General features: G+C 30.3%; 1 protein-coding gene across 6 annotated transcripts; it reads right to left on the reverse strand.

Annotated features, from left to right (window-relative positions):
- Positions 1–357: 357 nt before the first annotated feature.
- On the reverse strand, positions 358–9,714 carry LOC100788394 (dynein regulatory complex subunit 6). 6 transcript variants are annotated; one of them, XM_041011146.1, is made up of 16 exons: positions 9,444–9,714; positions 9,057–9,300; positions 8,832–8,960; positions 8,530–8,737; positions 7,576–7,722; positions 6,943–7,017; positions 5,811–5,882; positions 5,480–5,551; positions 5,094–5,165; positions 4,901–4,972; positions 4,237–4,308; positions 3,651–3,722; positions 2,980–3,123; positions 1,953–2,024; positions 1,051–1,197; positions 358–858 (listed from the first exon to the last, which is right to left on the reverse strand). In XM_041011146.1, exons 2-16 carry the CDS (start codon positions 9,258–9,260, stop codon positions 674–676), a joined length of 1,743 nt encoding a protein of 580 aa, XP_040867080.1. In that variant the 5' UTR covers positions 9,261–9,300; positions 9,444–9,714; the 3' UTR covers positions 358–673. The 6 variants fall into 6 exon arrangements, with proteins under 6 accessions (XP_040867080.1, XP_006600723.1, XP_003549716.1 ...); XM_006600660.4 differs by having other exon boundaries at positions 1,953–2,027; XM_003549668.5 differs by having other exon boundaries at positions 9,057–9,305.
- Between the last annotated feature and the right edge of the window lie 4,543 nt (positions 9,715–14,257).

The following is a 14,257-nucleotide window of genomic DNA, read 5'->3' on the forward strand; positions in this document are numbered from 1 at the left end:
GAAAGTGTAAAACAATTACAGCATTATTCAATCACAACATATCATATATAATAAGTTTATTGACTTTTTAGATGATTACTTTCAAAGACATGCAAATTCAGGAACTAAATTTTATTTTTTTTCATCTTTCAAGAACTAATGTCATGAATTACACTTTCAAGGGCAAAATTTGATTTTTACCCGAAACAAAACCCCAAAATAGGGTTTGCATGCAGGAGCCGCTGCTCTAACTGTTTACCACACCGCAAATATTATTTTTCTTTTTTTTCTTTAAGGCAAATATGATTTCTAAAACATGGTCCTTATTCATGAGCAAACAGCACAATAAAAAGCCAGTCAACGGGAACAACTCTATTCTCAGTCAAATACAATTCATTACTATACGAACATAATAATGAGCACCATCACTCTGGTCCAAACATCTTTATTACACTTACATTATGCACATACTATAGATAGCCCCACCAGGCATATTTACCCAGAGGAGAAAGGGAGAAAGAAAAAGATTTATGTACAATTTTTCTTAGACGGGGAAATACAAACATGCAAAATAAAGCATAATTACATTCTTGCATGCCATTTTTATGTACATTTTTTTATCCAAACAGTAGCCATAAATATGTACAGAGAATTGTTCAACAGGCAGATAACAGAATTCTCTTATTCTCCTGATTTATTCTGGCCGAAAGCTTATCAAATTTGGAAGATCAGTTGACTGAAGCTTCTTAATTTCAGAAGCAGTAACCTTGCAAGACTCCAAGGTAAGAGTGCGTAAATTCTTCAAAGGCTTCAAATACCGTAGTCCTTCATTGGTTATACGAGAATTTGAAACATTTAGCGACCTCAGTGCTGTCATTCCTGTATTCAGATATAAAGATATACAAACATGTGTTAACCAAAGCAGAACAAACTTTTACTTGATCCAATTACAGGGCAAGGGGAGGAATTAAAAACCGATACAAAAATATAATATTCTCCATCCAATTTTTATTTTCTGATTATCCGAGTTTCAAGGGGTATATAAAGTATTGAAGGCAAGCAAAAAAATACCAGATATCAATTCCAAAGTTTTATCCGTTAAGTTGCAATTCTGGGACAGGTTTAGCTGTGTCAGGGAGACAATCTCTCTGATATTTTTTACACCGGCATCAGTTAATCCTCCGCCACATATTTCAAGGGATTGCAAGATCTTGAACGCTGCAAGATGGAGAACAAAAGAGGAACTAAAATTTAAGCCAGCCTTGGGCACAAGGTTATGTAAAAACCCATATTTCCCTATTATTTCAATCAGTGATAATTTCTTACAATACACTAAACAAAAGAAAAAAAAGTTACTGTTGAATGGGTTTCCAAGTAGTACTGCCTCTATATATTGTGTTTTGTATTGGGCCATTACTCATTACACCGTTTGCTCTAAAGTATAGGCATAACGAAATAAACATGAATTTATTGCTGATTTCAGTAAGTTAAATGATGACATTATGATAACTAAAAGAATAGACTTTAAAATCAAAATTTCCATTCGATTTACATCAATTCTAGAGTCAAACATGTAAAGTAAGATTGTCATCATAGTCTACAGACAGAAACTACTTGTAGAAGTAAGGTAGCTTGGTTTGGCACCACTTGTTTGTCCAGTTCAGAAGTTTTAGATTTTTCATATAACAAAAATATACAATAAAGAACAGAAGCATACTATATAGCTTCATTTATTCTCACGAGTCTGGACTAATTATAACATTTTCATGAAAAAATCAAAGTGTGTGACCCAATACCTATATGATAAACAATTGAACACCAAATATCCTAAAAAGTAGACTATGACTATGCAGTTATATCTTACAAGTTAACCCCTATTATGACTGATGCATTCCCATTTCAAATTGCATAAAGTCATACACCAAAAAGGCAAAAAGGAAATCAACTGCAGTCTAAAATTGATATATACGTACATCGTAAAAATGTAGTTCCATTGTCTGAAATGCGTGCTCCAAAGAGATCCAATGCTATCAATCCACTCAGACCTGCTAAAGACGAGCCAATCAGACAGCTAGAATTGAAGCTATATAAGCAAAATCAATTACAGCTTGCACAGACATTCATGTCAATATGGACAATCAAACAGTAAAAAAAATATCTTATAGCTGGCACCTAATAGAAAAGGAACATGATCCTGGACAGCTCAGGGTAAACACAATATATGATTGGTTTGATGCAGTTTTGGATTTGAATTCATTGTATACACAGGGAGTGTCAAATTAAAACCTTTATTTCAATCAACAATCTAAATCAAAGATCTAATGTTGCAACTTGCAATATGTTGTGGGTGGCACCATGCCTTGGCAAGGTCTAGGTATCAGACTCGGATTAAACAGTAAAGATTGCTGATAGGTTTAAGCAGAAGAATTGCACCTCGGCAAGAACTAATGTTGATGACAGCACACGACTAGGTACTACCCTCTATGCATACACAAAACTGTTCATATGACAAAAGTAATGATTTTTATTTTTCTTAAAAATAATACCTCAGGTGAATCCACATAAAAGAGGGGGAAAAAAGCTTAATTGTACTTTTAGTTCCTCAACTATAGCTAATGCATGCTTTTGGTCCTCCAATAATTTTGAGTGAATTTAATCTCAATTTTTTAATTATTTCAATTAAGTCCCTATGTCACTTTCCTTTTACTTAAAACTCTCAAATTCTCCTTTTTCACTCAAAATCTTCACAAGTTGAATTAAATAAACCATTTTCAACATTCTTTTGCTCCAACCTCACCAACTAAAATGTCAAATTTCACCAAAAAATAAAAGAAATCCAAAATTTTCCTCTTAAATTATTCCATGTCCTAAATCCATCATAAATCCCCAACTGTTTGGAAAAAACTTGGGAAACTAAAATCACCATGTCTAAACTAGAGGGGGGGAAAGTGTAGTTAAGCCCGAAGAAAATAGTTGATACATGAATGCACACATCCTTACTAGTAAGATTTGCAAGTCCAGCATCGGTAATCTGTCGGGCATCCAGATTAAGTGATTTAAGTTGTGTCAATCCTGACAGCCTTTTCAGGCCATGATCAGTTACTGTGGTGAATGACAAATTTAAATCCTCCAGCTTTTTTAAACCTGGATAAAAGCAAGAACCAGATAATCAACACATGCATTTTATGTATTGCCTTGTCTGTAAAGGTCTCTAACAACACAATGTGTCTGCGTGTTTTTGTAGATGTAACTACAAAACATCCACAAACAATATTCAGAATTAGACAGTATTTAGTTTAAGGAAAGTAGTCCTGGATTGGTAACAGGCAGCAACCTCATCTTAGCACTGTGGGGATAGATTGGTAACATACTAACATAGAGATCGCTAAAAATAAAAAAATAAAATAAAACTTATATTTGGGTAACTCAAAGGGCTTTCTGAAATTTATCTTCCAACATATTATACAACAGTCTGAAATATAACAATAATGGTATATTAAAAGATACAATGTCGATTTTTTAGTACTTCAATATTTTCTAGCTGTGAAACATAACCAATAAATATAGTAACATATCAAAGATCTAATTAGAACTCGTCTTCCAATAAACTCACAGTAATTATAGAGTTTATATTTTTATTTGATAACCATACACAAGATTGTGTCACAAACCTGATATATGACGCAGCCCGCTGTTCCCAATGTCAGTGTCAGACAACACTAGACTTTTCAAGAGAGTGAGACCTGAAAGACCAAATAACTACAAATTTCATACCATAGCTGATACTTCAAATCAAATTATTTGATTCCTAAAATCTCAAATTTTCATAACAATCAGAATATTTTCCCCTTCAGAAAGCATTATGATAAACAAATTAATTAAATTAAAAGAAAAATTATTAGAAAAACTGAATTAAAAGCACCAGACCAAGCATCATGCATATCTACATTCTAAACACAATGTCAAGGCTAAATGCGGGCTTAAATTCCCATGATAATTTTGTAAATCTAATTCAAATATTCCAGTTTATGCCAAATTCCATATGGCTCTATTCCATCTCAATTTTTACTGCCTCATAAGATATGAGGTCTTGAATCATCAAAGTATAAAGGTATAAAGCCTCAATGCCTCATGTCATATATCCCGAAGCACAGATCAAGATAACATTGAAAAAAGTATAACAGATCTGTATAAACTTTGAACAATGTAATGGACATTTAAATCTGCCAAGAGGAAAAGGTAAAATCTAGTGCAAACCTGTCAAATTAGCAAGCCCGTCATCACCTATCCTGCAATAATCCAGATTCAAATACTCCAAATTCGTTAAGCCTGCAAAAAGAAAAAAAGATTAACAATATAAAGGATAATTGGAAAATATAGAACAGTGAACAAGTTGCGTGCATGATGATTGATGATTGTCAATGCCCCAGCTTGTGAAGTATATAACTAGTTTTATCCCAGAAGTGCTTAAGAATGTTTGAGGCAAACAATAATAGTGGCAATAATTTTCCATGAACAGTGAAGAGATATTTGAGGCTAACACTAGACTTTCATACTTTTGTATTTATTTACAATACATTTACTTCAAAAATTGCATTAATTCATTTAACATTATCAGTGTTTGAAGGACTCTTAAAGAGAATTTATAATGTATAAAATGTTTCCTACCTCTCCTTTATGTCTATAACAGCTAGGATATTTTGCAGATAGAAAAGAAGCATGTAAAATTATTGAAAGTAAATGGATTTAAAAAACAAAGGTAAAAGTCCATCTCAAACATGTTTTCAACATCTGAAAAGTGGAGAAGAAATTAAAGAGACAAATCCACACAAGTATTGTAAAAATCAAGAGTCTTCTTAATTTAGGGAAGCAGCATGTGGATAAAATAGTCACTCTTGTGAGATATTGATGTCCCAAGTACCTTTCAGATGAACTAAACATGCGTCTGTGATCCTGTTAAAAGCCAGGCTCAACCTCTTCAAGTTTTTAAGTCCTGCAGGAAAGGGAGTGCATGCTATAAAACCAAGAATCCAGTGATTTGCCATCCTTAGAACAACAAGTAAGAACATGAAACCATAAGTCCTCAAGTTTGGTCATTATAAATCAAGAGTTACCAGAAATTTTCTCAAATCCATCGTCAGAGAGACCACATCTGTTGAGATTTAAGCATGCCAGGGAAGCTAAGGCTGTACAAAAAAAAAATATATATATATATATATATATATATATATATATATATATGATTAAAGAACTAATTAGGAAAATTTTAGGCACTGGAATAATAAGCAAATAGGAGTTTCTAAGTTCAAACATAGTCTTTGCCACTTTAGCACCATTTGATTGCGTGTTGGACTATTCAAATCCTTAATTTTCCAAATAAAAATGACAGAAAGCTTATGTATTATAGAATGACTTCCAGAACAAACAAAATTGCTGTCTAAATTAAGAATAATTAAAATGAAATGACACTTCAAAGAATAAAATCAGAATTTATTTTTACCATGAATAAACTCTAAACATGCAGCAGTAATATTGCATCCTTCAACATTTAATGTGGTAAGCATCTTCAAACCTGTAAACCAGAAAGGAATACCCAGGTAATGTATACTGCAGAAAACAAAACAACATAATACATAAAGCAAACTATGTTATGAACTTATTACATATACTAAACCTCTATTTTGATAAAAGTAAGAGAATAATATTTTCATTTGAGAGTGGACATTGACAACTAGAGATATGCTCGTGTCATAATCATGTGCATAAAATAGCAGCAGAAGTTATAGTCATCTTAATAGACTTGTAATGGATGATAAACACTGGAAAAATACCTCTTAAATAGGTAATTCCAATATCAGTAATACTGCTGTTGGAAATTTGTAACTCCTTCAAATTTATAAGCTCTGAAACATTATAGCCAACAGTCAGCTCAAAAAGATCATGACATAGCTTCCTGATTCTAAAGTAAGAAAGAACTGATAAATGAAGGAATTGATTTTTTTTTTTTGCTCAGCCAAAATATAATATATTCATTAAAGAGTACCAGAGGTACTAATCAAACAGATTTTAGAATACAATTGATTTAAGTTGCAAAATCACATGTTCCAGTATAAACTCAATTAAGAAAAATAGGATCAACCTTAATACCACCATCTTATTGCCAATTCATTTTTTTATTGTTTTTGGGGGGCGGGGGGGTTGCAAAAGCACACAAATACAAATAGTTGTACACAGACAGACATAACTCAGAGCACTTGTAAAGGACTTACATTTACCTCAACCCAAGACAACAACAAAAAAAAAGTTCCTAGGTTTTTTTGTATAAGAAATTTACCCCCAATCAGGAAGGCTTCCTAACTCAGAGTGCTTCTAAAGGATTTACATTTACCTCAACCCAAGGAGACAAGTAGGGGCTTAAACCAGGAAATTGTCAAATGCAAAAACCTTGTCTTGCTCATTCAACCAACCCCTTGGGGTTAAAGTTTTTAGAAGTCTAAACCAAAGATTTCATCAGAAATAGTAACCCCAAACCCAAAAGACGCATCAATGAATATTAGAGTATTATTTTGGTAAATACACAAGACAAAATATTGTGGCATGTGCAGTTAAGTGGTTGTCTAGTGCATTTCTTTATCACCGGACATATAGCAGATGGGTTTTTGTTTACTATTTTACTTTTATAGATTGGGCAGCCCTAAAAAAGGAAAGCAACCAAAAAATTAGAAAGTGAGTCAAATTTGGAGAACAATGTTCCCCAAACTAGTTCTTGGTTTAGGCATCCTATTACCCAAGTAGGAATAAAGATCAATGCAAGTAAGACACTGGATATCATATATGTCATACAAAAGCCAAGTTCAGATAATTAACTCATGAATGAGACACAATAATTCTTCCTTTTTACAACACAAATAAACCTGAAATGCAATAACTAAGATAAAAATCATACCATTTTATGATCATTACCTGAGATAGACTTCATGTCTGAATCCATAACACATTTACAGCATCCAATATTAAGATACTCAAGCTTTTTCAAACCTGCATTTAAACAAAAACCAAAGGAAATTTAATCTATAATGTACAAATTCCATAATTAAGTTTCTATAAAATGGCACTCTAAGCAGAATAGCATCTGAAAAATATCTAAATAATGAGTCCCTTAAAGAAGCCAATGAATGTGGCTCGACTGGTAGGATCAAACAGCCTTGACTCAAAGGTCCAGGGATCAATTCCTGTTGGTAGCCCTTCATTGGTAAGTCATTTTCATCCTCCATTGGCAAGCCCTATCATTGGCCTACGGCAGTGCGTTAAAATTAAATTGTGTTCATTTTCAAGTTCAGTGCAAAGCAACACAGAGCTGTGTCAGTTTTATTATGTATTTTACATGGTTTTGGTTGCCTACTGTGGAACCACCACCAAACCAAACACCCCATATGTCAGGCCACCCAATCAGCCATTCATACCTAACTATATATTAACAATTTTGTTTCAGATCACCAGATGTGAGATTGGTTTATACAAAATTACAAATATCAACTACAATAGGAATAAGATAACTTCTTGCATATAAATGAGCAAGAAATCAAGGATAGAAACCTTTAAGATGAACAAATCCACCATGAATATCTGAACACCTCTCAAGGTCCAACTTCTCCAAATTAAATAAGTTGGAGAAAGCACGCATTCCATCAGGTTTGACAGTGCTGCTCTTCCTGATGCTCAAGGAAGTCAAGTTTGAAAGACCTACACATAATTGGCATTGATTGTTTATGTTAATCAAACAGGACTCTTTAACCTTTAGCAAGTTAAACCTACTACGTTTGATGTCTCAGAACAAATAATGTTATTATTGTATTGATTGCGCATAATTCCAATTTTACACAATGTTCAATTAGGTTCATGTCAAAACTGAATTTCCTTATTTCCATTCATTTTACAACAATTATATGGAAAAATAAAAATAATTGATCCCTATGAATAATTCTGCACAGAATGCTACACACTGCCACAAGCAATGACAAAAAAAAGGACAGAGAAAATTTACATAACTAAAATCAGCCTTTGAAAAAGTTTCACTAGAACAAGACATTTAACGTTAATATCTTGAAGACACACCCTAGCTGTGCCTGTGTCAAATAACTTAATATTCAGCAATGCAATCAGATATACTTTTGTAGGCGAGCACAAGGTAGCAGTTTAAATGAGGCTGAAAAGTATAACAGGTATAAGTCTCAATTACTTTTGAATAGATCATGAAAAAATCAATCAGAATCATTTGATAATTAAGGTGAATTCTATTCAAACATGAATGAATTTCTCCATTTTTCTTGTGTAAGAAACACCAAAATCTTTCTGAAAGCACAATAGAGTAGTTGTTTAAGAAAAAGAGAAAGATAAAAACAGCAATACAAGACTCATAGTTTTTATACATTAACCTCAGCACAAAGCCCCACCAATCTAATTTGAATCATTTGTATGATCTTCCTATGTTTGTAAAATAATAGACGCATTCTGGTGAGAAAAAATTAACCATAAGAATAGTAACTGTACCACTAATGTGCTTAAGCCCATATTCTGAAAATTGGTCACAAAAATTGAGAGTCAATGCTTGAAGATTTGAGCAATCCTTTAGGAATCGCAGTCCGTTATCTGTCACCTGAGAACCAGAAACATCAACTGAAAGTAAAGACAACCCTTGTGAAGAGATGACATCCATCCAATCATCGCTCACTCCCACATATTCGCCTAAATCAATATCCTGCCATGTGCAGAAGACATGTCAGATAAGAATTGAATACTCAAATCTAGGCAACACTTGTAACTTGAGCAATACTAAAATTTTAGTACGGTACCTGAAGAGCACAATCTCTAAAAGCCTCGAGTGACAGTTGGGTCAGGCAGTGAGAATCAACCAATTCATTGAAGATCTGCTGGCTTATGTCTCTTGGAAGAATCGAAAATGAATTGTACTTATGAAAATCCTGTTATAACGCAAAACATGTGGATCAAGCAAGCAACCATGTGAAAAGAGAAATAGCCAAAGCGAAACAAGTAACAAAGGTGGCAAAAAGATGCACCTCACGCATCTTGTTTATGCACAAATCCATGAGGGAGGGGCATGTTCCCCCTCCGGCACAATGATTGGGCTTAGCACGTAAACTTCTGGCCCTCATCCATTTTGTGCTGCCACTCCTACAATACCTCCCCGAGACTCCTCTGTGTAATTCATCTTCCACAACATGCTCATGCTCATCTCTCTTCCTAGAACAGATGCCCCCCATCACTTAATTTGATCATATACAAAATGATTGTGTTGTTGAACTGAACTGCATGAACGAATAAAATAAACAACTGTAGTTCAAGTTTAGGGGAAAAGATCATTGCGGAATTAATCGTGTTGATCAAACAATTAGAATAGCAGTACCACAAAATACTCATAGTAACAAACAAAAAGAAAAAAACACCTTATTTATATACAGTGGCCACCAAGTTCGATTACGGAAAGATAGAACAAGTTCCGTACGATCAAGATGATTCCTTCATCCGTTGAAGAAAAAAAACTAAGGATAAAGCGAGAAATGAAAAAAGAAAAGGTGGAGTGACGAAGTGAAGAAGAAGGAGGCAGTGAAAGCGGAGATAAGAATAGGGTGGGGTCATTCTCAACCATGCGGGTCCCACGTCCGCCACTTCCGCCACTTCCGCTCTCTTCTGTTGGATCTTCCTCCCTTCCAAATCCTATTTTCTAACAATAGTCTTATACTTGCAGACCCAACAAATAATTAAAAAATTATACACGTAAAATAATTTATATAATATTATATCTTATGTTTATTTATCTTCTTTATTTTATTATTTGTCATATTTTAAAATTTAAACTTATCTTTATTTTTATTTTTTCTTTTAGTTGTATATTTTATTATGTAGGTATAATTTATCTATAACTTACAACTATGAATTATTAAATATTAATATAAATAACATTAGTAATAAATTAATATTAATAATTATATACTATTTTATATTATTCATTTATTAATTTATATTGTAATATATACTAATAGATTATAAATGAAATAAGCTACAAACCTTAATAATATTATGTTCGATAAATCATTTGAAATTTTTTAAACACCACTTAAAAGTGATATTTTTTAAAATGTTAACTTTTAATTTTTTATATTTTCTTCTATTTTCATCCTAATATAATTATCAAATTTTCTTATTATTTTTTAAAAATAAATTATAATTTTATTAGTTTTATATTATTTTATATTTTTTAACTATTTCAATAATTAATTTTATCAAATATTTATAATTTAATAAATTATTTTTTAAACTTTTTAAGTTAGTTTTTCAACTATTTTTACTAACATAATCTTATTCTCTCTTTTCCTCGTATAAATGGTGATGACGAGGGCTGGTATGGATAGTAATATCTCATATTGATTGATATTTTGTCACCAATTCTCATGAGAAATTGTTGAGTGTATATCATGAATTTTATAAAATTCCATCTATAGTGGGTGATAAAATAAACTTTATTGAACTAATTATTTAATATTTTTTTTGGGGGGATATGTTCATGAATTCTATAAGATTTTATGTTCTTGTCACATATTTTTTCATATGAAAAGTGATATTGTATTGAAAATTAAATATTTTAAGATAAGAGATAATCTGGTGGATTTGTCAAAAAAAAAATTAAAGGAAATTGTCACTTGAAAAAAAGTTAAGGGATGATTTATAAAGGTGATTTGTCTCTCCAACATATTTTTATTGTTTTTGTTATTATCGGGGACAAACTAGTTAAAGGAATTTGATGGAATAATACATTTTTGCTGAATATATTATTATTTAATTATAAATTATTATTTGCACTAAATTTATTATTTTTCATAATAATTATTTATGTTCATAGTTATACTTATTCTTGACGGGTTAGTATTTTTTTTACATTAACATTACATAAATATTAAACTCTAAATTACTTTATTGTAAATTTATTTTAAATCAAACTTTCATAAATTAAATTTATTACAAACAGTCAAACTTACACTGATCTCACAAGCGTACACCAGATTCGAGATGCGGTCACTTCTAAGTTCTAACGCAAGAATGTCACCTTCAAACATTTATTATGGAAATTTTTCTTAAAAAATTGTATTTATTTTTCCTACCAAGGATGACGAAACCAAATTTGGGATTTGGATTTGGATTTGTATCCAAATTCAATGAATGATGAACGATATATCAAATCCGCTTTTTCTGGCTCTAAAAAATGTCTCACTGCGTAATCTACACTACACTGCAAAGTGCAAAGTGTAATGGCTCTGAGAGGTAAAACTTTCAAACTCCTTATTATGTTTGGCTCCTTCTAGTTTGGTGCATGCTTAAAATGTTTGATTCTTTTATTTATATAAATGATAGATGAATTGTTCTTCGTTGACATAAATAATTTCGTTTTTTGTATTCTTTTGAACAAATCAATGACAATTTTAAAGCTGAAAACATCACAATTTTACTTGGTGAAAACCGATCAAATTTTTCTATCAAATAAAATCTTGACAACGTCATTCTTTGTCAATATGATCAAATTGGTAACGAGATCATTATAACTTGTCATTTTCTCCATGAGTCGTACAATTTGAAATTGTGTCCGTTTTTTTTCTTCTGTTTCTCTTTATTATAATTGGAAAAATACCGTATGGATAATTATAGGAAAAAATAAATAGTTATTGTCAACTTAGTTAAATTTATTCAATTATGTTATGGCATTTACATCAAAAACAAAAAACTAGGTAAAAGGAATGATTTCCAAATATATTCCTAAAATCACGGGATTAAATTATATTTGTATTGTCGTCTACACACACAAAAATACAAAAGATTTATACACTATAAATGCATATATTATTTGTTTTTAATTATTAGAATAAACTTTTCAGTTTTCACAAGTTTTTTTAAAAGGAGGGGGTAGGAATTTTTTTTTTTCTTCAAAAGGAATGAAAACAACAGCAAGAAGCCATACATAAACTACAGATCGCTTTAACTTTTTTGCTAATAACTCAGGCCTGCGGAGCAATGGCAAATGTTTGCTCATATCAAGCAACAGTAAAAAGTCACCTTCATACTTCATTATGCTTGAAATCTTAATCAACTAAACTTCATTAAGTTTCTTGTATAAATAATTATTAATTTGTGATTGAGCAGGTTTACACGCACGACTAAGTAATCTAACTTATATAACTTATACATTTACGACAAATTTCATTGAGACTTTACCTCAAAAAATTAATAATAATCGATCGATGGAGTTTAATCATTAAGAATGCGTGTAATGCACGTTAGGATATTATTAAACATTTTCTTTCACATAAACGTGAAAAAATGGCCCATTAAAAGTTAAATTGAGCGTGCCCCTAAAAAACAAACAAAGACAAATATTAACTTGTGCTATTAGGATCTTAGGAGATGAAGGAAAAAATACAAATATTTTTATTGGAAAACAAAAATTGTTATTTATGATTTTTTTAACGTTTTTTTTATAATTTACACAATCGATATTTTTTATTTTAATTTCTTAATTAATACATACACGGGTGAGTGAAATTCAAAACAAATCAAAAGAAATAGTTAATAATCCCTCTATTTTATCTGAAATATAGAAATTGAAGTTCGTGGAGCCTATACCGGTGGAGATATGTCCAAGAGTACCTTTAATTCTATAACCAAATTTAATTTCATAGTTATAAAGTGTGGACTCATTTTTCTGTGACAAGTAACATATCTATCCGAATTAAAATAGGGACAAAACTTAAATGTAATTATATATATATATATATATATATATATATATATATATATATATATATATATATTACTATTAATTTTAATTAAAATTGGAATTTAATCTCTTAATTTTAGTATACATTTTTTTACGCAGATTAGCGAAAATAATTTTAATTGAAAAACTGCACCAACATCTATATGTTCGCATCTAAATATCCTTAAATATCTTCTCACATATGGAAACAATGACCGTTCACCTCTCATTGTCTTTTCCTTCTACTCGCGGTCATGGTTTCTCATCATTCACCTCTATTCGTCATTTTTTTTTATTTTTTATATTAGAAGTAGCTTTCAAAACAAATCAAATTATAATTCAACAAAAAAAAATCAAATTATAATTTTCCAAATCAATTTTAACTTTTGTAAGTTCAAAATAGCAAATAAATCAGGAAATTCGGAACAACATTAAAATGTGTAAAAATAAGCTGACCTTAAAAAGGAAAAACTCCGTTAGTTTCTAACTCTGTTTTGTTTTGTTTTCCTTCATTTTCTTCATGTTTCTTCTTCTTGATTTTTAATACTTCTTTAAACTAATGTTTAACCCCACTTTTTATTAAGGAGGAAAAAAAGCTTTTAATAAATGAAGTCAAATATTACTTTATATGTACTGATTTAATTTCATAAACTTTCGAGTACAAAATTAATGTCAAGTAATTGTTTGATGAAATAAGGAATTTAGTGTTTTTAAATAAAGCAAGATAAAATATTAGTATTGATATTAATTTTAAAAAATAATAATAAAATGTTGATATTATCCACTTCTTAGATATCTATCATTGAAAGGAATAAATTGACAATAGCGATCACCAAAAGCAGATAATAATGTATATTAATATTGTAACAAAATGGCCAGCAATAGTATATAGAGACACATCGCAAAAATAAATGTTGTATGACAAAAAATTTTATGGTTAAATTACTCTTGAGTTCTTATAATTTCATCAAATTTTTAACTAAAATTTTATATTCTAGAAATTTTTAATATAATCTCCATATTGGAAAAAAAAACACCACTCACTTATAAATATTATAATTTCATTAGTTTCCATCAAATTATAAGAGCTTATTAAAAAATTTGAAAAAAACTTAAATTTTTGTAACAAATAATAACATAATTGAATATGCTTTTATATTATAAAATAGAATATATATATATAACTTGTGAGACATATATATACTGAAAATTATCAAATGAAATAACTTTAGCCTTTAATTTTATTATTTATGTATATTTGTAAGGTTAAGTTTAGTTGTTCTCATACAAAAATGACTTATATACTAGATATTTTTCACATATGAAGATATATCTAATGAGAATGTTAATTTTATGATAGTGGGTGAATTAAATTCAAACCATATAATATACAAATATATAATATACAAATGATTAAAATTTAATATTATGTGACTCTAAAAAAATCAGGAATTC

The sequence above is a fragment of the Glycine max genome, chromosome 17, assembly GCF_000004515.6.
Source record: "Glycine max cultivar Williams 82 chromosome 17, Glycine_max_v4.0, whole genome shotgun sequence".
In the NCBI taxonomy this organism is placed as follows: domain Eukaryota; kingdom Viridiplantae; phylum Streptophyta; class Magnoliopsida; order Fabales; family Fabaceae; genus Glycine; species Glycine max.